The 27,673-nt window shown below is 48.1% G+C and overlaps 1 protein-coding gene across 6 annotated transcripts in view; it reads left to right on the top strand.

The window, feature by feature from the left end:
- Positions 1–944: 944 nt before the first annotated feature.
- ARHGEF9 (Cdc42 guanine nucleotide exchange factor 9) overlaps positions 945–27,673 on the top strand; it is a 186,388-nt gene continuing 159,659 nt past the window's right edge. Inside the window, exons 1-3 of one of the 6 annotated variants that reach the window (XM_039384799.1) lie at positions 945–1,525; positions 8,473–8,620; positions 11,069–11,178. In XM_039384799.1, the coding sequence (XP_039240733.1) occupies positions 1,217–1,525; positions 8,473–8,620; positions 11,069–11,178 (567 nt within the window). In that variant the 5' untranslated portion in view covers positions 945–1,216. The remainder of the gene's footprint in view (positions 1,526–8,472; positions 8,621–11,068; positions 11,179–27,673) is intronic. The other 5 variants (XM_039384802.1, XM_039384801.1, XM_039384800.1 and 2 more) reach the window with 5 other exon arrangements.

The raw sequence follows: 27,673 nt of genomic DNA, 5'->3' as shown, positions 1-27,673 counted from the left end.
GAACGCAAAGGCCTTCTGCACGGTGGGAGCGTGTCTGCAGTCTCCAGATTCAGGCACGTGGGAGAACCTGAGCTTTGAGAGTTTGGTGGGGAAGGAGCCCGTGCAGCATTGCAGAACTACGGAAGGGTCCAAAGAGGTTGGTTCCTCTGCCCTGGGCAGCGGGAATGACAGGCTTAATGGAACATCACTTTTTCCTTTTGGGCCAGAACCATCCATCTCCCACCTGCCAGAGCTTGCAGATGGTTCTTTCACTGAGCTAAATAGCAAAGACGCCTCTGAGGATCTGATTGAACTTCCCCAGACGACTCTGACTGACACGATTCAGAACTTGGGCAGTACTTCAGAAAAGACACAGGTCACGGGCAGGGACCTGCCACCTTCTCATGATCTTCCTATGAATAGTCTGGATGCTGTGGACCTGGGCCATTCTCCAGCTGCCAGTGGTGACTTTCCTGCAGAAACTGAGGCTCAGATCCACCTTCCACTGGCATTGCCGACTAAACTTGATACTGAGGACGTGTCTTGTGCTCCAGTGGTTGCTAAAGACATGGATCCATCTCCAGCAGTGGCTCAGGAGCTTTCAAAGGCAGAACTGGATATTCAGGGCTTGAGAAATCCTGAGCTGCCTTTGCAAGACTTGTCTGGAGGTAAGCTGGGGACTCAAGACACTGGCAGTACCCTGGAGAGGATCGTGGGCAGGGACCTGCCACCTTCGCAGGATCATGCTGTCAGTAATCTGGACGCTGCAGACCTGGGCTGTTCTCCAGCTGCTGATGGTGACTTTTCTACAGTGACCGAGGCTCAGATCCACCTTCCACAGACATCGCCGACTAAACTTGGTACTGAGGATGTGGCTTGTGCCCCAGTGGTTGCTAAAGACACGGATCCATCTCCAGCAGTGGCTCAGGAGCTTTCAAAGGCAGAGCTGCATAATCTGGACTTGAGAAATCCTGAGCTGCCTTTGCAAGACTTGTCTGGAGGTAAGCTGGGGATTCAGGACTCAGGCAGTACTCCAGAGAAGGCACAGGCTGTGGGCAGGGATGTGCCACCTTCTCAAGATTTTCCTGTGAATAAGCTGGATACTGTGGACTTGGGCCATTCTCCAGCTGCCAATGGCGACTTCTCTGTAGTGACTGAGACTTTAATCCACCTTCCAGAGACAACCCCAGCTGAGGAGATTGAAGATACTGTCAGTGCTCTGGAGAAGAGTCAGGTCATGGGCAGGGACCTGCCGCCTTCTCAAGATCTTCCTGTGAATAGCCTGGATGCTGCAGACCTGGGCTGTTCTGCAGTTGCTGACGTTGACTTCTCTGTAGTGACTTTCTTGAAGTGTTCAGCAGTGAAAAGGCACGTTTTGGAGCAGACTGATGGCTGCTTTAAGAAGCGGGGAATCACTTCATTTGTAGAACAGAACTCTGTGGAGATCACAGAAGGAGTGGAAGAGTTTAACTGCAGCTCAGAGTGCCGGCCTTTCCAAGTGCACGTCTCCAGGATTGTCTCCTCTGGGCGGCTCAAAAATGGAAAGGTAGGAGTAACTTCGAGTAATGTGAGTAACTTTTACTATAATATCTGCAATGAGACCCCACTGTTGTATATCCTAGGAAGCTGGTTTGTATGTGAAAGCATTTTTATACATTCTCATTGGACTTTTCAGTTCAGTAGATCGTTCTGTGAATGGTGGCAGTAGACACCATATCAGTCTGAGTTACCTGGCATATCCCTGAGCTCTTGGTTAAACCTCCAGAGCTGCTTCTCCTGCAGCCCTTTGACCATTTGTGTGTATCAGTGCCTCTAGAAGAGGGTGGAGCAGAAGTTGGTTGTAGGCACTACTTTTAATTTTTTTCCTCTTTACATTTAGTGCATTTGAAGTAGAAGCTCCCGAGAAGAGTGGTTTTGGCAAATGGAGAGTTTTGAAGTGTGCTGTGGACAAACAGCATTCAGCAATTGCACTGTGGCCTCTGTTTTCTTACCTAAAATGACAGTAGAGGTGGTAGGTTTTGATTTTTACTGAATGATGGTGGTCACAACACAGCATCCAGAACAGCTGTCGGAGTCCTGGCATGGAGTGCAAGAACAGAAAAATAAAAACACGTCTTGAAGAGCTCACTGAGTTGTTACTCTACTGAGCTTTGTTCCTGCTCCAAACATGTCAGAAGTTGTGTGGCATCAGTAGTTTGTGCTGAGCCTGTAGTGGAATGCCTTGCTTAGGATCTGGGTACATAATATAAGCAAAATAACTTCTTAATGTGACTCTATGCCAAGAGGGGTCTGGTCAGCACTTCCCTGCATCTCTCTGTACACAAAAAGATGTTTCCTTTTGGGATTTTAAATACCCAGCCCTGAATGAGAGGTGGGCAGTGGTGGTGGCTCTAATCCAGGGCAGGACATTCCTGTTTGGTACAAGCAAGTCTTTCAAAGCCCTTAAAATTGTCAAAACATTTAAGTGGACGTTGTATTGTGCAGTAGGTTCCGGGTATTACAAACCTGTCTTGTCCAGCTTAATGCTAGGAAACCTCAGAAGTCCCGTGGATAAGGGAGGGAGATGTATGGCATGAGAAAAGGCCTCCTGAAGCTGACAGACTATCCCATAACTCTCATCCCATCGCTTTATCACCTGCACAAGTGTATCTGTGCAGCAGAAAGTGTGAGCAGTGACAATCCTATCAGCTGTGCCAGTCTCTGTCACTCTGTGCCAGTTGTGGAATTGTGGAAAAACATGGCAGGACCCAATGTGATCAGCTCAGCTGGTTGCCTGCTGATGAGATGAGGCTGCAATTATGACTTTTTTTTTAAGGTGCCAGGTAGGGAAATTGGGTCAATTTTGTGAAGGAACTTCCTCCTTTCCTTTCAGGCTTGGAGAGACCAGAGATATTCCAGAGGTGATGACACTGTTCCCTGTTGGAAAAGGGGTCACTGAAGCTTCTGAGCCAAGAGGGGAAGTGTTTGAAAATTGGCAGCAGATTAGAAATGATGGGGGGAAAAAAATCTGAAGTTCTGACTCCCAGCTAAAACGGGCAGGAGCATTGTTAGTTATTCCTGGATTTGTTTTTCTACTCCGTTTTGTGTAATACAACAAATTACGGACAGCTCACTGTGTAATTCCAGGCACTCCAGAGGTGAGGTGAGTAGTGGTTGCTCACTTCTTGTGGTCTCTGGAAGAAATGTTTTTAGGAGGAGCTTGAGAGGGCTGTGGTTTGATATCCCTTCATGGGGACTAAGCAAGATAAGAGAGGCACAAAAGGATTGAGTGGAGCAGAGGAGAACAGTGTCCCCCTTTTCCCAGGGCAGCCACATCTCCACTGGCTGAAGGCAGTGGCTGCATGTGTGATCCCAGGGCAGAATCCCAGCTCAGCTGTGTGAACAGGAGATACTGTAAGTCCCAGCTCAGCTGCTGCAGGTTACAAACATTACCAAGAAGCTTAAATAAGGTGCTTGAGACAACTGGGCAGGAAACCTCCCCTGTGTTCCCGTTGAGTGTGGCAGTAGTAGCGGGACCTCCAGGCTGCCGTCGCTTCCTCCCTGAGCAGGAGCAGCTGTAGGGTGGGAGGGAGAGCAGAGAGCCCCCCTCCTGGGTTGTAAACACCTCCTGCATCACAGAGACTCGCCCTGCAGATTTGAAAATGGATTGGCAGCAGCAGCAAACCCAGAGCAGTCAAAGTGAGGCTCATGGAAGGATGCTCTGGGATGGGAACAGACCTGGAAAGTCCTCCAGCAGCTCCAGTAACAACTGACCTGAGATCCCCCAGGGATTTGTTCGCCTATCTCTCATCAGGGAGCGGCACTCGGAAATGTTTGACCAAAAATAAATATGGAAGAGGAGGAACTTCAGCCTGAACGTGACAGTGTCAGCAAACTCCAGCCTCTTATTGTTTTAGGGCTAAATTCAGCTCTTTGCTGGCACCTGTTCCCCAGGACAGTTGTTGGCCCTGCCACCTCCAGGCTGCTGTGATTAACTGAAGGCTTTGTATTTCAAGGGAAATGCTCAACCTCAAGCAGGGAGAAGATGCTGCCGGGCCAGGGTGGCTTGGCTTGGCTTGGCTTGGCTTGGCTTGGCCAGCTGCTGTAGGCAAGTTCCCCAGCAGTTTTACAGTTTGTGAGCAGTGTAGGGAAGAAAGTGTTTTCCAAACAACTTCCACATTGTCCCACAGAAAGCACAAAAGTACTGGTTCCCACTGAGGCTCGTGCCCAAATCCGTGAGGATTTGGTGTGAGAGGCTGAGGCTGGTGTAGTACCAGGGATGCTGGAGTGGCATTTGGGGGACATGCAGGTTGGTTCTGGCAGTAAGTAAATCTGTTTAGCTGTACTCTCCTGCAATTAATGCTCCTGTTTCTTGCTTTCTTGGCCTTGCCTTTTAGAATTGTAATGTCTTTGGGCAGGAGCTGACCGATTTTATGGGCAAGTAACAGCTCAACAGGATTTGATCTTAGTGCTGTAAAGGAAATAGCATTGCAACAGCATTTAATAAGAGCAGCTGTAGAAAGGTAGAACCCACTTCTTAAACTGTCCCCCTGACAGTTGCTTTCAGACACCATCCCAAGTTCTCCTGTGCTCTGGAAACTTGTGAAACAGTGGAGATAAAATGTTTTGAAGAATTGGAAGAACAATAAAGGTCAAATAGATTCTAATGGGAAATGAATTACTCATTCACACTGCTGCATCTCTGGAATGAAGGTGCCTTCCTTGTTTGGAGAGAGATGAGAAATGGAGTAAAAGATGAGATGGAGGCTTTACTAAGTTTTGGACAGTTGCAAACTCTAGAAATTTCCATTTTCCATGCCTCTACTGAAGGGAATTATCCTGCCTCTAAAGCATCCCAGTAGGAAGACCGCTGCTGCAGGGAGTCAGGCATAGCCCCATGAATTGTCTTGGACCACTTGCAGTAGCTTGAGATGACATTGAGGTGTAAGGAAGCTTTGATACGACGTAGATTAGTTTGGAGTTCCAGCTTCACATCAGGGTTTCAAACTACATGTTGTGTCCTTGGACAAGGTTTGTGGGGGATTTGATACCTCCTTTGGAATGACATGAGGAAAGGTTGCAAGAATATGCATCTGTGATCATATTTTAGGTATCAGTTTAGAGTTTTTAGGGCCCAGAAACAACTGTTAGATTTATTGCTGGCAGAGAGATCGTCCCTGCTCATCCCAGGGCCACCCACTGGGACTGAGCCCCGTGAATCTTTCGGGCTCGTGTCACCCTCGCAGTCACAGAGCAGAGGGGTTTCACCGCAGTCTTTCTGTGCCCTCTGCTGGCTTATTCGTGAAATAAGAGGTGATTTTTATGGAACAGCAGGCTTTCCCTTTTTCCATAGGATTTTGGATTTTATCTCCAGAAAGTTTGCAGCCTGCCGCTTGCTTCTGGCTGTTGTGGCTGCGCACAGACACCAGTTGTGTTTGTGGGGCCATTCTCCGGGGCAATTAGGATTGCCAGAAGTGCGACAATGACATTTCTACAGGCTTGCCAACCTGGGCAGGCGGGGTGTGAACCATGGGATGAGGTGCCAGGCCAGTGGGATGCCCAGGTTTTCCAGGCAGTTTGGTTTCAGGGCTCTGTAAGGGGCAGTGTGATCAAACTCACTCCTCAGCATCATGGCAGATGCTTCTCTTGAGCAGCTGTTGAGTTTTTGCCTCTCAGGAGCCAACCTGTCCCAGTGCTCCCTGCTGTGGAGTGTGATGGTGCTCTGAGTGGCCCAGAGGGCTGGGGCAGGGTTGGTGCTTTCAGGGCATTAATAGGTTTGGTGGTTCCTGCACTGTGTGCTTTGTGTGGGAAAATGGAAGCCTCTCCCTGTGTGGTGGGTCCGACTGGAAGCACAGGATTACTGATTTGCCTGAGTGTGCACATGCCAGAGGATGGGTTTGCAGATCTGCTGTCTGATAGCTGGGGCATATCTCAGATCCTCCCACAGGTTTGGGGTTTTGCTTTAGTGCAGCTGCAAGTGTCTTTTCATGAGAGGAAGATACAGCAACTTTTTTTTCTGTGTTTGATGAGAAATTGCAGGTGATGCCCAGCAAGTTCATAGTGACCTTTAGCTTGAGATTGTTTTATTGTCTCTCTGCTGCAGAACATGTTGGGAGCAGCTGCAGAGATGGGATTGCTGAGTCAATTTATTCCTTCCCTCCCACTCTTGAATGGCACTGACCAGGAAATGGTGTCTCGGAGAGTTGGTCTTCAGAGCTCTCTTCATCTCCTGGTTATTCAGTTCCTCAGTCTACTGCTTACAAAAGACTTTATAGTCCTTCCAAATTAAGAAACAGTGCTTTACTTTCCAAATCCTGCTGTTGCCAAAAGAGCGCTGTATTCCTGTCTGCAGCGAGGTGCAATTTACTTGCAGAATGAAGATTCGGGGTATTTATGGCTTTTAATATGGTTATGTCTGACAATCATCTTATTTTTAGAGAAGACAAAATCTCTAAAGCCTATCTTCAAGCTGTTCAGATTTTTGTATTCGTAATAACCATGAGGTGCTAGGAAAATCTTGAATTAAAGCCTATATTTAGTGCTATCTATAGTGGGGCAGAGGGTTTTTTTGGGAAACATATTTTTAGCATTGTCGGGGAAAGGTAGGTTGAGTGTGCAAAGCTGATAGGCTTCGCATGTATATATAACCAGCCACAGAACACATGGATAATTGAGATTTCCACATGTTTTACTTGTTGTGTCTCATTCCCAGGCTCAAAAGTTACAACAGGCCACCTCTGTGGTGCCATCAGAGTAGTGATAGGAATGGGAACCTCTGGGTCTGTGTGCTAAAGGGGCTGTGTGTGCAAAACTTCCCTGGATGGAAGGTTTTCTTTGGCTTTTACCTCCTCCCAGCTGTTGCCCAGCCCAGAGGAGTGTCCTGGGTCACTGGATACAGTGCTGGGAGCAGGCAATGGGAGATGGAGCCTTAATTCATCCACAGCTTCCCACTGTGCCTTTGGGGTAATTACAGCCTGTCTGCTTTAAATGAAAATAAGAGCCCATCAGTGAAAACGGGCTTCTGGAGTCCTTAGACAGATCCACCAAACCATCCCAGGCACCCAGCTATTAGCAGGGCCCTGGAAGTGTGACAGATGTATCTCTGATTGGGGGCAGAAGCCTCCCAGAAGGAAACACCTCCTGTCTGCTTCTCCTGACCTTTGTCAAATGATTTTTCTTCTGATTTCTTGACTCTAAGATTATACACAAGACTTCCATGGTGTCACATGTCATAGAGAATAAAATGAAAAATAGGAGTTTGAATTGTGATGTTTTTACAAAGGACATTTCATTCTGCAAAATGTCACAGCACAGTTGTCTTTTTCAGGAACTTTTCCTCCTGGAATAGAAAAATAAAAGTTGGAGTGAGGAAACCTCCAACATTTTTCTCCATATGCTAATTCTTTGGGTTACCAACTGTTAAGGTGTAACTGGGGTATTTGACTGCTATATGGGTGCTTCCATCAACTGGAACTATTTTATTCATGCAAGTAATATTTGATAGACCAGTAACATGTCTTGTTAGCTGATGTCATCAGTCAGCTCCAGAGAAACTGCTGTGATAATTCCTGCTTTCCTCTGTGAATCTTTTAGGAAAAATGGTCTAGTTTTGCTAAAAATGTACCTGGGTGTTTTCAGAGAAGGAGGTCCCAGTTTTCTTATAAGTGCTGTGGTTTGCCCCATCCTTGCTTTTGGACCATCTGAAACGTGGCAAGGGCTGTAAGATGTGTTCTCCCAGGAGATAAGGCACACTGTAATAACTGAAAAAAAGGACAAAACCAATTGCTGTAGTGGCTGCTACAAACATTAGAGAGAAAATGGTGTTAGAGGCGTGTGTTGTTGATGGCCCCTGTAATGGATGGTCAGAGGAACCTGCAGAGATTCCCCTCGTGGGCCTGCCCCTGACCTGTAAGTGACTCACCAGCTTTACCTGGGGACCTGCCTGATGATCTGAAGTCTGGCTGACCCTGTCCACCATCTCCAGGCCTGGCCTGGTCCTTTGCTCTGATGGGTCTGGGGGGTGAGGCCCCATCCTGCCAACCAGTCCTTGGCTGCTGTTTGCTGTCCCTTAGCAAGCAGCCAGCCCTCGTTGCACATTGTGAAGCCAACCCCAGATGTTTTAGCTAGTCCTGTGTCCTCAGCACCAGCTAATTCCCTCCTGCGTGTGCTCCTGCTGGTATCTGGGAACGTGAGAGTAGCCTAAACGCTGGAAGCAGATATCTCCATAGTGTTACTCCCAGAAGTGCCTTGGTCGCTCAATGCCACTGGGAGTTGTTGGACTCAAATACTGCTGTGTTCCAGGGACAAGCCCCCTGCAATGGAGGCACTGGGGGGTCCAGCAGCAGAGCCAGCAGGTCTCAATCTCGCAGTCAGACATGCAGAGGGGGCAGATTGCAGCGGGCAGTCCGAGGTGTGCTCTGTCCTGGAAATTCTGTTGTTGTTATATGTTCTGTGATTGCTTTGCCTGAAGTTTGACTCACTGGTAAAATTCTTCTCTGACCCTTCTCTTGGCAGCCAGTGTCCCATCCTCCTCAGCCGTCCCCACAAGCGCCACCCTTCAAGGTCCTGGTGGAGAGGTGCCGCTCGGAGCCGCTGTCGCAGAGCACCCCGCAGGGGCTGGACCAGCTGGGCGGGCGCATGCAGCACCTGCTGCGGCGGCGTGGTGAGTAGCTTTGCATCTTCCTCCCCCAGCTGTCTCGGTGCCACCCCTCCTGCAGAGCCAGCCAAGGGCGGGATAGGTGCAAAAGTGAGGAATGTGGCTTGTTACACCCCTGGCACCAGGTGAGGGAGCTCCGATAGCCCCATGCTGAGGAGTTGCTTGTTGGCTAATAAGGTCTCTTTGTGTATAGTGTGTTTAGGAAATAAGGCTGCTTTCTCTCTTTAGTGTGTCTGAACACAGTCCCTGTAATTTGGTTATGAGAAGATGAACAGGTAGGCACATAAGGTGTAAGAGGTGTTCAGCAGCTTCTGTGTGAGTTTACATTTGGTAGTTTTCTCTGTCCTCTTAGAATCCTCTGCTGTGAGTACTCATCGTTTGGAGGTGGTGAGTGGTGATGGATGCAGAGATCACAACTCAAGTCTCGTGTTTGTGTGGAAAGACAAGAAGAAGTGAGGAGTTGTTTTTCCTCTTGTGCTTGGGTACTTTTCTTCATCAAGAAGGGAATCTCATGAGCCAAAGACTGGGGTGAGCTGTCCTGCATTTGTCCTGCTCACGATGCTAGAGAGAGCACCACGGAATGTATTTGCTGGCAGGGTCTTGTGTTGGCAGGTAAATTGGCTGATGGTTGAATAGATGACATCATTTTTGAACCTCCTAATTAAAAAGATTGATAATTAGAGTAAGGAGATGATTTCCTGAAGGGATACTGCTGGCATGAAGAATCCTGTGATTTAGCAATGGGCAAGCACGGGAGTGCTGCCAGACTGTGCTGGCATCACTCAGGAGCACGCCGGGGATCCGAGCAGTTGATGGATGGTGGCAGCACATCAGGGTTGAGAACAACTAGGAAGGACAAGGCAAATTGGCTGCCTCTTCTGTGAACTGCTGGCTCTGCTTTCGGGGTGCACACGTTGCTGGCACATGGGGAGTCACCCACGTCTCAGCGGGAGCATTCCCAGGTTCGCTGCTGCTCCCGGGTGCTACTCCATGGCCCGTGGGCGCTGGAGCCGGGAGCAGCCTCCTGCTATAATTGGCATCGTGCTGCAGCCTGGCTCTCCCTGAGCCTCCAAAGTGAAGTGTGTATTGCTAAAAATAGCAGCAGGCTGCCTGCATCAGCGTTCAGGAAATAGGTCTCAGTGCAATCTCTCTCCCAGCAACGCTGGAAGAAAATCAGGATTGCTGCCCAGCCAGCCTGCAGCAGGGCCCCTGCTCCGCTGCTCTCAGTCCTGGGCAAAGCAGGGCCCTAACCTGTTTGGTTTGGGGGTCTCCACTCTTCCAAAGCCTGGGACCATTTGTGCTGGTTTCAAACCCCTCATGACTGACAGTCTGAAAGCTCTGACTGGGTTAGAGGCACATGAGGAAATAGGAATTCAGCACTGTGCATCTTTTAGGGAAGAATTCCAGAATGTGGCTGTTTTCTGTAGATGCCATTCTCCATGAGAGGGATGACAAGGCTCCGGGGGTTGGGAACAGTCATGGGGGTGTGGTTACACATCCATGTGCCCTGCCTGGCCCACACGTACCTGTGATGGCAGCTGCTGGGGGACAGGTGCGGTGCCCAGCCCTGTTTCCTTCCTCCTAGTGCCTGTTCCTCCAGGCCAGATGGAACCCTGATGGAAAAAGGGATTAAAATCGCTTGCTAATTGTGGGAGGGAATGACTCTAGTCTCACACAGAATGGCAGCCTCACCTCAAAAAGAGAGTGGGATAGGATGGGGAGATGAAAATTTGGGTTGATTGGAAAAATAGAGCTCATTTGCCTCTCCTTTGCAAGCTGCTTTGTGCCTGGGTATGTGCCATCTGCAGGGCCAGGCTGAGGTTTGGTGTAAGTGGTATTGCTTGCTTAAAGCTAGAGCAGAACTGCATCTGTGAGGGGCTGGCCTGAAACTCTTGGGGTGAGAACTAGCCCAGTTTCCTTAAAAAAAAAATCAAGTTTTTTTTGCCTTTTCCGTTTCTGTTTTCTGTAAATTCAAGGATCTGTTTCTTCTCCAAGGCCTGGCATCATACAGCCCACAGTGACTGTCCAGCTGGGAATTCTGCAGGTCCTGCTACAGTGGTGCTGGTGTCAGTGATGGCCAGGGAGCTGTTGCCCTGTGTGTGCAGATGGGGGTCTCCTGCTTCCTGGAGCTCCTGGGGGAGCATCCTGGCTCCACACCCAGCCTGTCTGACCCCACCTCTGGATGTGGCTCCAGGCTCTGCTCTCTTGTGCCTGTGCTTTGTAGTATCCAAGCTGCACTATTTCTCTTGTATCCCAAGAGCACTAAATAAAGCACCTAAATATACCCTCTGCTCTCTTTTTATAAAGAAGAGGTTGAATGAGTCTCTTGCAAACAATTTTGTTTCTTTCATTTAAAAGAACAGCCTCCGCCCCCAGCCTGAGCTAAAGCACAGCGTTTATCTTTTGTCATTCCCTTTTTTTTTTTTTCCCTTCCTGTGGATTTTCTCCTGGCAGCTGAGAACGAACAGGCTTCAAAGACTCTGAAGGTGCGCGGGAACTGCAGGAACGGTGGCCGTCGGTGGAACCTCTTCAAGCCTGGAGCTGAGAAGCTGCAGATCAGTAGGGTAAGGTGCAGTGTGGAACGTGCCTATGCCTGTCTCAGGGGTGGGATTTACCTGCTATGTGTTCAGCCTGGCAAACTAACAATCTGCTTTGCTAACAGCTCCCTCAGGCCGTGGTTCCTCCAGCCATACATGGGGATTTTTTTGTTATTAGAGTAATTTGGTGACAATAAAAGAACAGGTGCTTTCCCCTGAATTAGCTTTCCTTCAGTGTATATTGGAAGCTTTCTGGTCTGATGGAGGCACTGAGCCTCCATTTCCTGTGGCTGAATGTCCCTTGCAGGTGATGTTCCACATCACCTTTAGGTCTGCTCCATGGTTTTGATGGATTTATTTTTGCCCTTCCTTTTTTAGTCATGTGTCCTTTGAGTTTGGTACTGCCCCCAGCACCATCTCAGTGATAAATTCGTGTCATTGATTCTTTCCCAAAGTGTTTTGCAAATAGAGGCACAATCCACCTTGTTCTTTTTCTGTGAATGATGCTTCTAGCAGGGGAAGTAAAAGCTGTCGTGGGCCTGGGGATGTTCACGTCTTTCTCTGGGAAAAATTCAGAAAATATGGCAACAATTGTATAATTTGTCTGATATGTTGCCTTGCTTGGGTGGGGCTTGGTTTTTTTTTTGCTGTGCCATGAATTTGAGGTCTGGAGACCTTGGCTATTCTATGGTCTTGTTTTGGATTTGTAGTATTTGTGAGTCTGGTTTCACTGGTACCCAACATATCGCACTCTGGGTTGTCCAAAACCCAACAGATTTTCTAGCTTGCAATGTGGTGCAAGGAGAGTTTTCTAGTGAGTATGGCAGAAGAATTTTGGCCCTTGTTGTTCCTCTAGGACAGACAAACACAGGATGATCTGGGAGCCAGGAATTTCCCTGCTGGAATCGAGAGGGGGGGACTGACCTGTGGTTGTGTCTCTGTGGCTCTTTCCTGCCCCACTACTGTCCTTCCCTACCAGACCTTTATTGTATTCATTTTCCCTTTGATATCTGATGAACTGCCTTTCTGAAGTGTGATTTCCAGGGAGGACCTGGCCTCTGTGCCTGTTTTTCCATCATACAAGCAGTAAGTTGGCAGTAAATGAGACTGACTTCTCCATCCTTGGGTTGGGTGTTGGATTCCAGGGAACACACGCAGGGATGGGCCGCTGGTTTTTCGGTCACTTGTGCCTTTCTGGGATGCCATCTTGCATCACTGCTGTTTTCTTTCCTGATTTTTTTGTGGGCTGAGATAAAAGCCAGAGGGATAGATAAGACAGGGAGTTCAGCCATTCCTTTTCTCTCCCTTCCCTTTGGGTCTTATCTTGCTTCCCAGACATGAACTGCTTCTTTCAACTCAGGAAGGCTGTTTTGGTTTTAGACAAGCTGAACATCCAAAGCTTGGATCATCTAAGTTCCTGGAAGATAGATCCAGATCCAATAAAGCTGTTTGTCCGTGGGGCCACGACAGAGGCAGGTGACTGCAGAGCAGTACAGCAGGTGAAGTATCCTGTTGTACAGCGTGCTGGTCTGACCTTGGAATGTCATCAGGTCTGCTATTCATTAACTGTTTCCATGTTCAGAATCTGGTACTGACCAGTGCATGGATATATTTGATCACTTTATTAATCTCTGAAGAGGAGCCTTTGCAGCTTTCATAGCTGTCCTTGAGGCCCTCCTGGAAGCCAAGGTGCTGTTCTGTTTTGACACAGAATTGCTCCTGAATGGTCCACATCCTGAGCTGTTTCTGGTTGCATACAGAGCCTGATATGAGAGACCCTTAGAGAGCCAGTGGAAAACCGAAACCTTTGCAAACCAAAAGCCCTGCTGAAGTTTGGGAAGGGTTAGCTAAGAAACTCTGCTTCTCCAGTGGTGGTATCTAGGGAAGATGTGGAGCTGGAAAGGGACATGAGCTTCTCACGAGTACAGAGATCTGTGGGTGGTGTTTGGCTCAGACATGGCCATCCCAAAGATCTGTGCACCACTGGGGCAGAGAACTGGGCTTGGGGAGACTTGTTCAGAGCTACCGTTAGACAGCTTGTTGCTCAGCCTGAATTATGGCAAACAGGCAGGTGTGAAACCTCTGCTGGGGTTTATAAATCAGGGGTACTGTGCCAGTGCTGCAAGAGCAGGATCTCTAAATGTGGCTCACAACAGCAGTGCTGGAAAACTCATCTGTTGCCTCTGCCCCAAGCTCAATGAAGATCTGCAGGTCTGTAAATCATCTCTTTGCCAGAAAGAAATTTGTACTCTGGCAAGATTTATAAATTTGAGGTAAGACTTGTGGGCTTGGCTGTGTTGCTTGTCAGATGCCTTCACTGACGGCTGACACTGGTCAGGTGACAGAGCTAGTGCAGAAAGTGATTTATACTTCCAAAGCAGAGGCCAGGCTTCTGCAGAAACTGTGCCTGATTTCCTTCTTGGATGGGAGTGTGTGAGCTGGGGAGACAGCAGGAGGAGACTGGCAAAGCATCAGACTTGTCTTAGGGGCACCAGGGCCATCCTGGCCCTTGGAGGGGTGAGAGTGGTTGTGCAAGAAGAGCACTGGTACATTGATATCACTGCATGGCTTTCAAAACTCCGAAGCTGTTGATGAGCAGCTACTTTGTGAACCCTCAGAGGCTGCTTGTTCTTTGCTCTGCACAGTGTGCAGATTTTGGCAAGAACATACCCCTCTTCTTTCTTTTTTTCTTTCTTTTTTTTTTTTTTTTTTTTTTTTTTTTAATTGTGGAGTTGTATTTGTGAGTTAGAAATGGCATCTCTTAACTACCTGCTAACCCGGAAGTCTGGGCTGAGGGGCTGATCCTAAGCCCAAGGAGGAATCCCCTTGTCAAGACCACCCTTTATTGTTTGTCACATCTGTTATCGGCGTTCATCATTTCACAGCTGACTGCATATTAAAAGAGAGCAGGGATGGCAAAATGCAGTTGCAGGAGAGGAGAGAAGGGCAAATGTCTCCATCTGATTTTTATCCTGGGAGTGCATGTGTGCATGCACAAACCTGTGTTTTTTCTTGCTGCTTGTGGCTCTGTTCTCTTAACCAAAGAGTCTGCAAGTCTGGGCACAACCTGGAGAAGTTTTCTGTGGAGTAGGTGTGGTTTATTGTTCCCACTTCGTAGGAGGAATAAGAAAACTGAAGCACTAGAGGGTGGTACATGTAAAGCCATACAATTATTTTTTTATTACTCTCCTGATTTAAAAAAACAGGTAAAAAGTAAAGAGGGTCAAACTGACATGACTTCTGAAAGCTTTCAGTATTTTATTTTCTTTCCAGAGTACACTTTTCAGCCTGGATAAAACTCTGCGTTGAAATGGTTTATGTGCAGAGCATTTTGGTTTAGCACTTAGGTCACTCAGAGCCTTTGCTTTTATGGGAGCAGTTTGGCGCAATCAAAAGCATCTTGCACGAGACCTCAAGGTACCCCAAACTGCAGACTTCACCGAGATCCCAGAGGAAACTGGAAGGCAGCCCTGGCTCTGCCAGAGCCCTCAGAATCGATCATGCCTCTGATTTACCCTCAGGCAGGTCCTGCCAGCTGGGACATGGCTGATCCCTGGGGACCATGGACAAGGGCAGTGAGTTACCTTCTTCAGCCCCAGAGCAGTGCTGGGAGATGTTTTATGGTCTGGGTGGCAGAAGCAGAGGATGACAGTCCCATCCTGGACTGGCTCCATACTGACCCAAATCACTGGCCTCTGCTGCTTCCTATCAAGAAGGGACTTGTGGCTCCCAGTCGAAGGTGTCTCAGCTCTCTCCATAGGCAGACACTACTCCAGGTGGGGATGGTACTCCAGGAGACTCAGCCCTTCCTAAAATGGGAACCATCCTCTCAATGTGTGGAGGTGTGTATTGGTTCTCGCTCTGTGATGAGAGATTTAATTTTCAGCCTTTAAGTTCCCAAAGATGACTGCAGCCATTCCTGTTCTCTGCTCCTTTCCTCCCTTCCCGCCCTGCGTGCTCTTGTACAAGGGACTAAAGCCCAAACTGATATGCTGGAGGAAGCCACTGTTAATTAGCTAGAATGGAAACTTTGCATGAGAGCCAGCTTCTTTGACATCCCCTATACTAATAATAGGCAGGCCTGCTGTGCAGAGGTGTTGAATATTCACTAAACCCACCCCCCAGCCTGTCCTTTCTCCTCTGGAAGTCAGGAACTGTTTCCAGAGGCTGGTAGGGGGTTGCCATTGCAATGATGGTGGATGTATGTCTGCAGCTCTCCTGAGCTAATTCCCCACCAGCGTGTTTATGAGGAATAGGAAATTCAGACAACGTGCAGCCTCCAGGAGAACAGAGTGAAGGGGAACAGAGTGATTTGGGTTCTCTCTTGCTCACATTGTGCTGCAATGAACAGGGAATGCTGCTTGATATTCAGGGCCAGCTCTGCTGCTTGCTATTTTTATCCTCTCACATAATGCTGAGTGGGCATTTTGGGTAGTGGGGTGATTTTTTTTTCCTCTTTGCAATGTGTCCTGCATCGTGTTTCTCTTGCCTTGTACTTGGGGAGGAAGGGGATGTGCTGGGGCTCATGGACTGCAGCATCCTGGTACGTGAGTGGGATGTAATCACAGGCATTTTGGAGTCCTCCTGTCCCTGTGAATAGGCTGAGAGAAAAGCACAGTCCCATGGCTTTCCTGGTGCTAATTAGTTTAAATATCAGTGTGCTGCTACGAGAGGTTTATATGCATGTATGGAGGGCTGCCAGGAAAACACATCCTCTTTGAATCTCTCTTCCCTCATCTTAAACATTGAGTGCTTCTGCTAGCAGGGTATGTCTGAGCTGTGTATTTTGGGGAGAGTTGTTTTATATCTTTATAAACTTATTACGTTACTCTACTTAGCAGTGCTCTGAAATCTTTATGTAGTTTTTTTCCTCCTTGAAGCCACTCTTGGGCATTTATAAATGTTTTTAGCAAGTTCTGAAAAACTGTCTTCTGTTCACAGTTGTTAAAATAAATAAAAATTGGCTTGCTCACTCGAGGAGGAGGCAGGGATTCAGTGCAGGCTGACAGGTCCTGGCGGCCCTGTCTCAAAGCCTCAGAGCTCTCCAGTGCGGTGATCCAGCCCCATCTGTCTGCGTGAGGAGAGCCCAGCAAGGGTCCCCGAACTGGGGGGGTTTGCAGCACTGCAGCCTTTCGAGCACCTGAGCTGTGATGTGTCTGATCTGATTTGATTTATGAGCTGGTCAGAGCATGAAGAGCACTGTGAATGAGGGTGTAAACTCCAGGTCAGCCCTCAACCCATTTGCATCCATTTCGCATGAACGGGCCATGCCTTGAACCTGCTCCCCAGGGGCTGGGATGGCTGTTAATGCCAAGCAAGGATGCCTAGAACCAGAACTGAGTGGTGCTTCCAAACCTACCATGCTCTGCTTATTTAGAAATAGCGTTTAAAAGTGCTGTGGTTTTGTGCAGAGCAGGGCTGGAGGCACAGAAGCCTTGATTCCTTTGGAGTTGCACCAGCAGTGCCATAACACAGGTGTTTTCCAGCACTCCTGGGGCCAGACGGGGAGTGTGGATCCTGACAGGAAGGAGAGGTTAGAAATGACAAAATGGTGAACTTTAATTGTGGGTTCATGTGCTGGGTAGCACAAGGCAGAGATTTGAAGTTACAGACTTAGAAGAGGTTTTCAGCTCTTCAGCAGTTATGTCTAATTCTGTATCAAGAAGAATTTCAGCTTCCAGATCATGATGGTTTTTATAGTGCAATTGAACCTTGGGGTGTCTTCTGTGCAACTGCAGGTGGTAGGTACTGCATCCTACATGGTATTAAATGTGTGTGATGGTGACTGTACATAATCACCTCTTCTGTAGTTCAAATGAAACTCTCAACCTAACTTTAAATAGCAGTTTGGAATGGCTCCTTTTTCCTATTGCTCAGTAGTTCCACCTTGATTGCTCTGCTTCAACTCATTACTCAGCTCTGTCACTGTGTTTCACTCTGGGATATGGTTTATACAAAAGAAGCTTTAATGTAAAGTCAATTTGTGTTGCATTGCTAAAACCTTAATGACATTTTGCTTGGCAGCAGTATATACTCTGTGGTTTGCCCTTCCCCAATGCACTATGTTCTCAATAAACTAAAGTTTGTGGTAGGTGTAGCATGAAAAATCTCTGAGTAAATATTGGAACAAATGCTTTTGTGGTGCTTCCTAAGCTCTGGCTGCGTTTGTGATTCAAGGCCACTGCAGTGTCACCAGTATTTAGCTGAAAAGGAGCTAAACTTGGGAGGGAAAGGCAAAAGCACAGGTCATGGCTTCAGAGTCTCTTCTGCTGAGATGTGGTTCTGGGATGCATCAGGTTTGAGATACATCACAAAAGTGTTGCTGAAGCCACTGGTCACTGGGTAGGTGGATGTATCCAGAAATGCATCGAGGGATGAAGGGGAAGTGTTTGCCGTGTGTGTGGCTCCCTGTCCTCCGAGTGCTTCACTGCACTGTCAGCCTGACAGATCCTGTGGGGGAGAGGTGGGAGGACTGTCCTGCTCCTGTGGTGTTGGAGCTGTGTGTGATCCCATGTGTGCAAAGCACTTGATTTGTTTCCATTGACAACCTGGAAGGAACATCCAGGACCATTCCCTGTGCTGCTCTCCCCAGCCTGGACTAATCTGATGAACCTGGTGCAACGTGGAGATGGGATAAGTTCATAAACCCCAGATACAGGTTCATAAAAACTTGGCCCCACTGCTGTGATGCTGCCATGTGAAAATATGGGGCTTGCAGGGAAGGTGCAGCTGCTTTGGCTGGGTTTTGCTCTGTGCTTTGAAATGAAGAAGCCGAAGTAGGGTTTGGTAACAAGCTGCCTCTTGTACCAAAGGGAGGAATAAAGGGTCTAATTTTGTCCCTGTTTTTGTCCTGCAGAATTACAGAGGTTTTCATACCTGTATTAAACTTGGGATGTTGACCCATCACTGTGCTTGTACTTGGAGAATGAGGAGTATAGAATTAAGAGGATAAGAGGCTGCAAAGGGAACTTGGGTATTATATTAGTGCAGTCACATGGCCTGCAATGAGCTCCTCGTGAATCAGGGAAAACTTCATCTCTTAATGGACTGCACAGAATATAGAGAAAAATTCCCCTAATAAATCTCTTTCAGTCTCTAATATCTAAGGAAATACATTATCCTGTTGTCCAAAATCCTTGAGAGATCAGTCTTATCTGAGCAAGAATAGAGATTTTGTGGTAGCTCTGCTGTGATGGGGTCAGCGGTGGCACTCCTGTGCAACTGGGAGAGAGATGGAATAACAACTGGTGGCAGTGCTGCTGTTACCAGTATGAAATCCCATTTGTCACCCTGTGCATCAGCAGGATGCAGTGGGAAGGCTGCAGGGACTGAACTACTGTGAGCCAGCAGCAGAGACATCACCCCCTTGTTGGGGACGTGGAGCCTGTGGCCATCAGGGACCACCTTTGGAAGGGTCTTTGGCCACTGGCCCCGAATCACCCTTGCCCTCAGCAGTTGGCTTAACTTTTGCTGAATGTGGAGAGCTGCTTGGGCACCAGTCCCTTCCCAGGTCAATCTGTGTTTTCCTGTAAATCTACAATCTGAGAAAGAGTTGTCTTTGCAATTCTCCTTGTCTGCTGTTGCTCCTTGTGCTGATGTCCCATGTAGGATTTCTCCCTAGGGATGCTGTGTATGATTTGGAGAGAAAGGAAAGAGAACAACTGCTGCAAGCCGGCAAAGGGCTGCTGTAAACTGCAGCTGGAGTGGAATGCCCAGGAAGCAGGTTCCTCCAACAGAGATGAGTCACTGGGGAATGATTTCCCTTTACACTGCTCCTCATACGAGGACTTATATCTAAGAGCAGAAATAACTCCACCGCTGCCCTTTGTGTGATGGGTGCTCCTCAGCTCTGCCTCTTGACACATTTCCAAAATTTTAGGTGAGTTTAGCCTTGCCTGGAGAAACAAACAAGTCCCATGGCAGCCAGGCAGTGATTTGTCTGTCTTCTGAAGGGGACTTGTGTACTGGGGGGTACTTGGTGTCTCTGAGATGTTCAGATGTGGATGTGTCAGATCAGTGTCAGTGTAGTGCTGAGGAGGGGGCTGAGCTGAATAATGAGCAGCTCACTGCCAAGCAGGGACAGGGCTGTCTTGTTGCAGTTGTCTTTCAGGCACCTAAACAGGCTGCAGTCAGGTGTCATCCTCTAGGAAGCAAGCAAACAAAGAGACACAGGTGAATTAAAGTGTTTCGAGACTTCACTGTGGCAATGATGCACTGAGGTGCCTTGGCAGTGCTGTGTGTTCCTGGAACAGCACAGGGTGATGCTGACAGAAGCTGTCTTGTAGGACTGCCTTTGTCTTTGGAGTGGTGACTCCCAGTTGTTCATCTGTGTGTGCCACTGCTGGCTCCAACACCTCTGGAGATTTCCCACTGTCTGAGTACGACAGGTCTGGGCTCGGCACTGGAAGGCTCCCGGCCCCACAGCGACTCCATGGGATGGTTCAGACAGTAATGCAGTGTTTAGTGAACAGGTATGTTGTTTTGTTTCCATCAGCCCTGCTGCACAGTGTGCTGCCAGGTGCGTGCCCTGTGATTGCAGTGCTTGGTGCTTGCTCTGTGATTCCCTCCTGAAATCCAGCTCAGCACAGCCGGCCATGAGTGGAGCTCCCCGGATGTGCTCTGCCAGTGCAGGGTAAGAAAGATGTCTAGAAACGACTCTCCTCCCCTCTCTGGCAGCTCAGTGATTCCTGCAGGTGAGAAATTTCTTCCTAGAGATGAGGAGGGAGAGCTGTTCCCCACCACAGCCTCTGTCCCTGCTCTTTGCTGCAACAAGGGTTTGTGGGGGATTGAGCTGCTCGAGGTCTTTTGTGGCTTCATGTTAATCATGAGCATGTGAGTCCACATGTTCATTAATCTGTGACTTCCCTGGAGCCAGTGAGTATGTGAGGTGAAAAGGGAAATGCCTCAAGCCCTTCTAAGGTTGTGTGCAGGGGTGGGTGAGGGTAATGGATGAGGGAGGAAGATAGTGAAGGGAGATGTCACCAGTAAAACAGAGCAATAATGCTGCCCAAATGTGAAGTTCTGGTTCAGGCAGCACCATCCTGGGAGTGAAGTGAGAACCTGAAGCACCGGTACTTTCAAAAGAAGGTGTGCTAAATCAAAAATGCCCAGTTCTCCTGGCTCAGTCAGCTGTGCTGATTAGGACAGTGTTCATCCCACCACAGCATTTTGCAGTGACAGAGTTCCTGTAGAAATGGATTTTGTCCATCTTTTGCCAGTAGCTGGGGACTGGACAAGAAGAACCAGTGGTTGGATCTTTCTGTACCCACAATTCATTTCCATACATTCTTTATTAGGGCCATCTCTTTCTCTTCTGAAATATCTCACTTTTATTTTTAACCCTGGACAAACACCAAGTATTCCTCAAGAGAGATCTGTGATTGCAGCTCAGCTCTGACAGTTGAGAATAGCAATAGTATTTGCCTCATCTGAAATGCTGCTATTTTGAGCTCTGCTTTTGTTTTTAACCATCAGTGATAAGTTTGCATTTCCTGCGGATGATATTTTGGGTTGACGTGAGTTGTTACAAATCAGGGCTGCAGTGGATCTGGCTGGAGTGTTTAAAGCTCCACTGTGTGAATTTGGGGTTGTCATTTCTGGTTTGATACCCTTTTACCCAAACCAGAGCAGAATTAAATCCCTACATCCCAGCTGGTCGTCACTACATAATTTGCTTTACATCTTGCTGAAGCATTTAATAAGTGATGCTGCAGAAAGGCTTTTTTCTTCCTTTTTTTCCCCCTTTATTTCAGACTTAAGATAAAGGCAGACTGAACTTTACAGGCATTTCTTTGGGAATCAGACATTTTCCAGCTATTATTTTGCAAACTATTAGAGCGGCAGATCATGAGGTGGGAACCCAGTTATGCAAACAAAGCCACGTCACTCATGGCCAAAAATAGCTTCAGTGCATGTGCAGTAAGGTGGAAACGAAGGCCTTTGGTGTAAATACAGCAAACAACAGTGAGAGGGGAAGCTGCAGCTTTTTGTTTAGAGCCTCTCAAGAGATATTTAAAAGAAGTGTGTTTTCCAGAGACAAGCAGAGTGTTGCTGCTTGTAATTTCAGTGGGACAGGAGTTTCCTTCCTTGTGGATAAAGGGGACTGGGATTTTGAGAGAGGGTACTGTGTTCCCAGGGGTGTTGATAATTTTTAACATGCAGGTGCCACACAGAACATGAAGAAGTAATGGAGAACAGTTAAAAAATGTTCTCTTTCCTTCCCCTCCTCAGTCCATCTCCAGCACGGAGGAAGCCTGGTCATTCCTGTGGTCTCCCGGGATTCTGAGGTAGCCTGTCTGTTCCTTGCTGCGAGAAATGGGTTCACATCTCACACAGAGATGCTATCTTGGCTTAAGTCTCCATCTGTTTTCATTTCAGTCTCATCCAGCACTGCAGTGCCCTAAATAATTTGGAGATCTCCCACTAGTTATTTGCTGTGTATTTAGGGACTCGCTGCCTGTGAATTTACTGGGTGTTTGATGCAGGGATGCGATCTGGCTTCCTTTAATGTGCTACAAGCTACTCTCCACCAGGCTTAAAATAAACTTGTTTCTTTCTTCTGCGATATCACTACCATGAGCTCCTTTTGCAGTGGTGTGTTTAATTGCCAGATTGTGTAGCATTTCTGGCCCCAGATACAGTTTTGGGTAAGAAGAGGAGATAAAGTAGGAACTCAGGTATGGGAAATGTAGTTGTAGGTGTGCAGATGTAGTTTCCATTGGATTAAAGCCTCCCTTTATGAAGACTTGCAATTTCTTTTCTCACAATACTTTTCTGGGATGAGTTGAAAGGGGCCTATAGAGTTGAATAAAAACTTGATGCCTTCTGTAATGGGCAAAGCAATTCCCAGGCACTGCTCATTCCCTGTTCCTCACAGACCGTTCTTGTCTCATTTAGAAATCGTGTTCAAACTACCTCTGTATTCATCCAGAGTTGCAACTGCCTATCAGAATATCTTCATGCCTTCAAAGGGGAGTTCTCTGTTTCTGCTCCTCCTTTTCCAAAGATACATATAAACTTCTCCTGCAAAAATTCCCAAACACAGATTTTTATTGCTCAGGTCCCCCTTCCAAGTTCTGTTCTAGGTCTGTGTCTGTTTCAAGCATTGGGATGCTTTGCCTGGAGTGTTTTCCAAGCAGGATTCCCGTGCATGTTGCTGCTCAGGTTGTGCCGGTTGAGTGTTGCTGTATTCCAAACCAGCTGAACCTCAGCTGAACATCAGCATGCACAGCTACACAGAAGGGGAGATTGGTGCTGATTTATTGGCCTGTCAATTAAAGAGGAGCACGAGGATTCTCACTGCATGGCTGGGAGATTAAGTATTGTGGTGGCAGCACAAGATCAGCTTTCTTAACTGTAACTGCTTGTTTCTATACATTTATGTTTAATTAAAATATTCCTACATCCTGCACTCCTCAACAGTAATTCTGAGCTGTATTTTGAACCATTGCCAGAGGAATACATTGTTATGGCATCCTCTTTCCATATCTATTAGCAGGAAGGGGATAATTGAGGAAATCTCACACAGATTTAATTGGGGACTGAGGGCAGGAGCAGGGAGGGGGGGAAACACAACCCAGAAGTAGGTCAGAAGTTGGATAACTCTTGCCTGACACGAAGCAGCCGAGCTGAGCAGGGCTGGTGTAGGGGCTGCTGAGATTTTGGGGCTAACCAGGTAACTGCTGGGGGTGCCAAAGGAGCTGCCTCCCCTATAGCTTATATAATGTGCTGTATATAGGGCAGCACATTATATTGGCCTTATTAGCCACCAACATGCTTGTAACAAATGTGGATAGAGCCTTTCCCAAATCTTCGTTCGCGAAGCCTGGCCATGATGATATAGGGCAGCACAGGCCTGGGCATCCGCAGGGCACAGAGCATGATGTACCCACCTCTGCCAGTCACAGGGATGGTGCTGAACCCTCAGGGCCTTGTACAGAGTAGGCAAGGGGTGGGGGCTGAGAGCACGTCAGCCTGCTTTGGGGGCTGAAAACTGGGCAATTTGAAGCTCCAGTCAGGAAGGCAGGTGTCCCACTTGGCTTTGCAGCTGCCTGTGCCAAGCTGGGGAGCAGGGTCCTTGCAGGGATGAGCCCTGGGGAGCAGGGTCCTTGCAGGGATGAGCCCTGGGGAGCAGGGTCCTTGCAGGGATGAGCCCTGGGAACGGGGTCCTTGCAGGGATGAGCCCTGGGAATGGGGTCCTTGCAGGGATGAGCCCTGGGAACGGGGTCCTTGCAGGGATGAGCCCTGGGAATGGGGTCCTTGCAGGGATGAGCCCTGGGAATGGGGTCCTTGCAGAGTTGGCCATCCTTGAAGAGATTTGGGAAGCTTGGCATGGGAAGGTGGCAGGTAAAAGCAGCAGAGAGGGAAGCACCACAGTGCTTTAAGTAGCTCATTTTTGGTCTTTACCAGCCCACCCCACATGGTGCCAGGGTGTGGGCAGGAATGGTTAGAGCCTCCACACAGCCACGAGATCAACAGCAGCTAATCACTCTAAATTGTGCTATTTTTTAATATCATCTTGCTGTGACTCACTGTGGGATGCAGGAAAATTCCCAGCTTTTGCCATACTTCGGCACTGCCGTCCCTAGCAGGGGCAGCACAGCATGGCCTCCATGCATGCCAGTTTTTCAGATGTTAGGTACAAGAGGTTTAATTTGTTTCATGCTGCTGGGATTGCAGTGCTCAATTTGTGTCCTTTGGGATTCTTCTGGAACTTGAGGGAAGCACAGCGCTGCTGGGAAGGCCAGTGGTGTCTGTGCAGCACAAACTCTGGGCTTGCTGGCTGGGATTGTTGAGCCAGGGATGCTCAGGGTTAAGGAGCAGGAAGAGGCTGCTGCAGGATGGTCTGGGAGGAGAGGATGAACACCTCGCCATGGCAGCTGGGCTGGTGCAGCCACAACCAGGAGCAGAACTGGCCTTGAGAAGAGAGGGGATCTTAGCAGGGTCTGCAGGGAGGGGGCAGAGGATGGAGCAGGCTCTGCTCAGGGGGGCCCAGCAACGGCATAGGAGGAATGGGCAGGAACTGATGCCCAGGAAGTTCCTCCTAGATGTGAGGAAGAACAGAGACCAGAAAGGGGGTGGAGTCTCCCTCACTGAGGATATTTCAGAGCCCTCTGGACACAATTCTGTGCCATATGCTCTGGGATGACCCTGCTGTATCAGGGAGGTGGCACCAGAGGAGCCACTGTGGGCCCTTCCAGCCTGACTCGGTCTGTGATTCTGTGAACTGGGGGCACTTTGCTCTTTGTCTTCTTAACTGGAGCTGGGTAAAGTCTGTGGTTGATGCCTTCTGCAGGCCTGGCCTGCTGCTGTGAGCCCTGTGGTTCTGCTCCAAGCTGGAAGCAAAGCAGCTCCTGGGAGAGGTGCCTGTGCTGTGTGTTGTGGTCGAATGTGGCTCGTGGCCCTCATTGGGATCCAGTCTCTTGGTTCTTGCAAACAGCAAAGAGCAGTGTTTGCCCTGAAGAGCCCACACTGCAAACACCTGCTAACAGGCAGAGCATAAGAGGAGAAAGGCTTTAATTACAAATCTTATTGTTGACTGTTTTTACTGGGTTTCCTGAAAACCTGTTCCATCAGCACTGCCAACCTGAAGCATCAACAAATACAGTTCTGGCTTGGAAACTGGTGTGATCAAAAAATGCAAACACATAGAAAAGGGTGGGGGTTATTTGCCTCTGTTTTTTGAGCCTTGAGGGAGGCTCTTCTCGAGCTTTTGCATCTAGTCGCACGGAACAGAAATTTTTTCAGCTTGTACTAAGAAAAAGAAAAAAAGAAGAATTATTCTCACAGTAGCAGCAGGTCCAAGGCTGTTTCTCAGGCAAACCCCTCCTGCCACTTGGGGCTGTGGCTGCCATACCTTCCTGCCAAGGTTTTGGGTTTCTTTCCTCACTCCTGCTTTCTAGGATTCTCCCCCCATTGCAGTGTTGCACTGAGGGTGCTGCTGTGATGGGGAACTTGTGTATTTTCTCTGGGATGAGTCTTTCTTTCCAGCTACCAATTGTAAAGCCCACTGGGGCTGCAGATGCGTCGGCTTGTGCTGGAACAGAATGTACAAAATGTAGAGTCCTCAAGGACTTGGCTTTGTGTACTCCAGTGGCTGATGTCAGAGGATGGAAAAGGTCTTGTTTTCTCCGGAAATCTTTATTCTTAATGTGCATTCGAGACAGAGGAGCAAAAAAAGTGTGTTCTGCTAAATCTAAGTTAAGAAGCTTGTTCAATTTTTAAACAGTTACATAAAGCCATCAAAGTCTTGACAGGAGAAAGATGCAAGTTTGTGCAAAAGAAAATGGGGAAAAAGAAGCTGAAATGGAGTGTTAAACTAATTCCCCCAGGCCTACACCTAAAACAGCCTTAACTCATCGATGAACCGGCTCCTGCGCTTGCTCTGTTTCTTTTTCCTTTCTCATGTTTTCCCCTTTCTTGACAAAGGTCTTCATGTTCCTGAACTCTGGTTAAGTGTGAATGCTTCTTAAGCCAACACGGCTGTTTTCCCCCAGCCAGCTCTGGGTCCAGATGCACATCCCTGTGCTGCTCCTAGGGAGACAGACTTGTGGCCATAAGCGGTGGGAACGGGGTTCGTCTGAAGCACAGCAGGGATCCTGGACTCCTGTGCTTTTGCTCCTCAGCATCCAGGTCTGGGTGAGATTCCCTGTTTGCTACTGCACAGTTAACATTTGGGTTCTCAGCAGTACCCAAACTCAAGCCTTGGTAGGGAGCAAGTGCTGGGCCTTCCCAAAAACATCTGCTGGTTCCTGATGGAGGCTTTTTCTCAGAGAAAGTGGAAACTGGGAGCTTAGCATAGTGAGCTTGATGCAGAGCTGCCAGAGATCACACTAACTGCTGTGAGGAGTGGATGCAGGAGGAATTTGGGGTGCATTCAGGGGAGTGACATTGTCCCTTCCCAAGGGAAGAAGTAGGAATACTCTTCAGGGATAGCATTACAGTCGCACTGTGTGTGTGAGTTCCACAATCAAAGCTATCTGTGAAAGAGCACAAGGTACAGCAATCACACAAAGCTTTGGTGCTGTTTCTGCCCTTCCTGGTTTTGATGCGCCCTTTGGCCCCGTGCTGTCCGTGGACCTAGGCCGAGCATTCCGAGGGGCCTGGCTCTGACCACAACAGCCTCTGTGTAGGATACTGGAGGAGCTCAGTTCATGCCTTTGCTGGGCTGCTGGCTGTAGCAGGATGGGAGTGTGAATTCCTTAGGAACTCAGGGTTGGGAATTCACCTGCTGTCTTTGAGGGTTCTGAAATACAGTCATGGAGATCAGACCCAGGTTTGACCTCACATCTGCTTTTCCTGGGTTTTTGGCCAGTGATATGACTTGAGTACTGATGCTCCTCTCAGCTCAGAGGTTGACAGGGCACTTTGCCTGCAGTCTTTGGATGCAGTTTGCTGATCCTTAAAGTTTACTGAGTTTCAGTTTTTACTGCCTTTACCAGAGCAGAAGAGATTGGCAAGTGGGCTCTGAGCAACTACCCAGCACCCCTTGACCCTTTTCTTCTGCTTTTATAGAATCATAGAATCACAGAATGGTTTGGGTTGGAAGAAACCTTAAAGATCATCCAGTTCCAAACCACTGCCATGGGCAAAGACACCTTCTACTAGACCAGGTTGCTCAGGGCTCCATCCAGCCCGGTCTCTCAGGTAGTGATTCACTCTCTGCTAGCAGATATTTGGTAAAAACTTGTGCTATAGGGTCACACCTCTCTGGATAATGCACAGAGATGTTCCAGGTCTTTGAGTAATATTAATCTATTTATGTCTACTACCTAAATACTAGAAATCCATTATATCTCATCCTGTCTAGACATGATCAAGGACATACTTTCAACTCCCATCATTTTTCAATAGCATTAATATTCAAGCATGTCTTTGTCTTAAAATGTATTCTGAAAGCTGTGGTTATTGAGGAAATTCAGGGAGACTAAGAAGAAGTCCTCTGACAGAAAGGATGTCACATCACAGAAGGGGAGGGTATGTGGCATGTCTGCCATCAGAGAGCTTTGCTCCCATCACCCCAGCAGCTCTGCGCCATCGTTCCTAGGAGGCTCAAGAGGCTCAGAAAAGCCTGATGATTTCCTCCAGATCATGGAGGGTGGCTGTGGAGAAATGAATCACTTCTTAACTCCCTGACCTCTGTGTAGGTTACGAGCCTTTATATTCAGCTGCTGAAGTTTCTGAGGTCATGTTCAATATCGAGAACCTGGCTTTGGTTGACCTCAGCCATTCACCTTCTTCACATCTGCTGCAAAGGAGATGTTCAGTTGGAAGTTGCTCCCACACCTATCGTTGTTCCAATCAAATCTTCAGGGAGTCATAGTTTAATGGTGCTTGGTTGGTAACTGGGAGCCCTGGCTTGCCCCTCTTGGGAGAGTGGAGCAGAGGTGGGGGCCAAGAACCTCTTAGCAAGTTTTCCTTTCGTAAAGAAGGTTTTGTCAGGAATGGATGTATCTTCGTCATTAACAACAAGGCTTTGTTCTAGGAGAAGGATTCCTAGAGAAAACAGCTGGGAGAGAAAATG

This window comes from Pipra filicauda, unplaced genomic scaffold (assembly GCF_003945595.2).
Source record: "Pipra filicauda isolate LSUMZ 115617 unplaced genomic scaffold, ASM394559v2 scaffold377_size797966_pilon, whole genome shotgun sequence".
Taxonomy (NCBI): domain Eukaryota; kingdom Metazoa; phylum Chordata; class Aves; order Passeriformes; family Pipridae; genus Pipra; species Pipra filicauda.
Note: the sequence above shows the minus strand (reverse complement) of the source record. Positions and strands in the feature narration are given on the sequence as shown.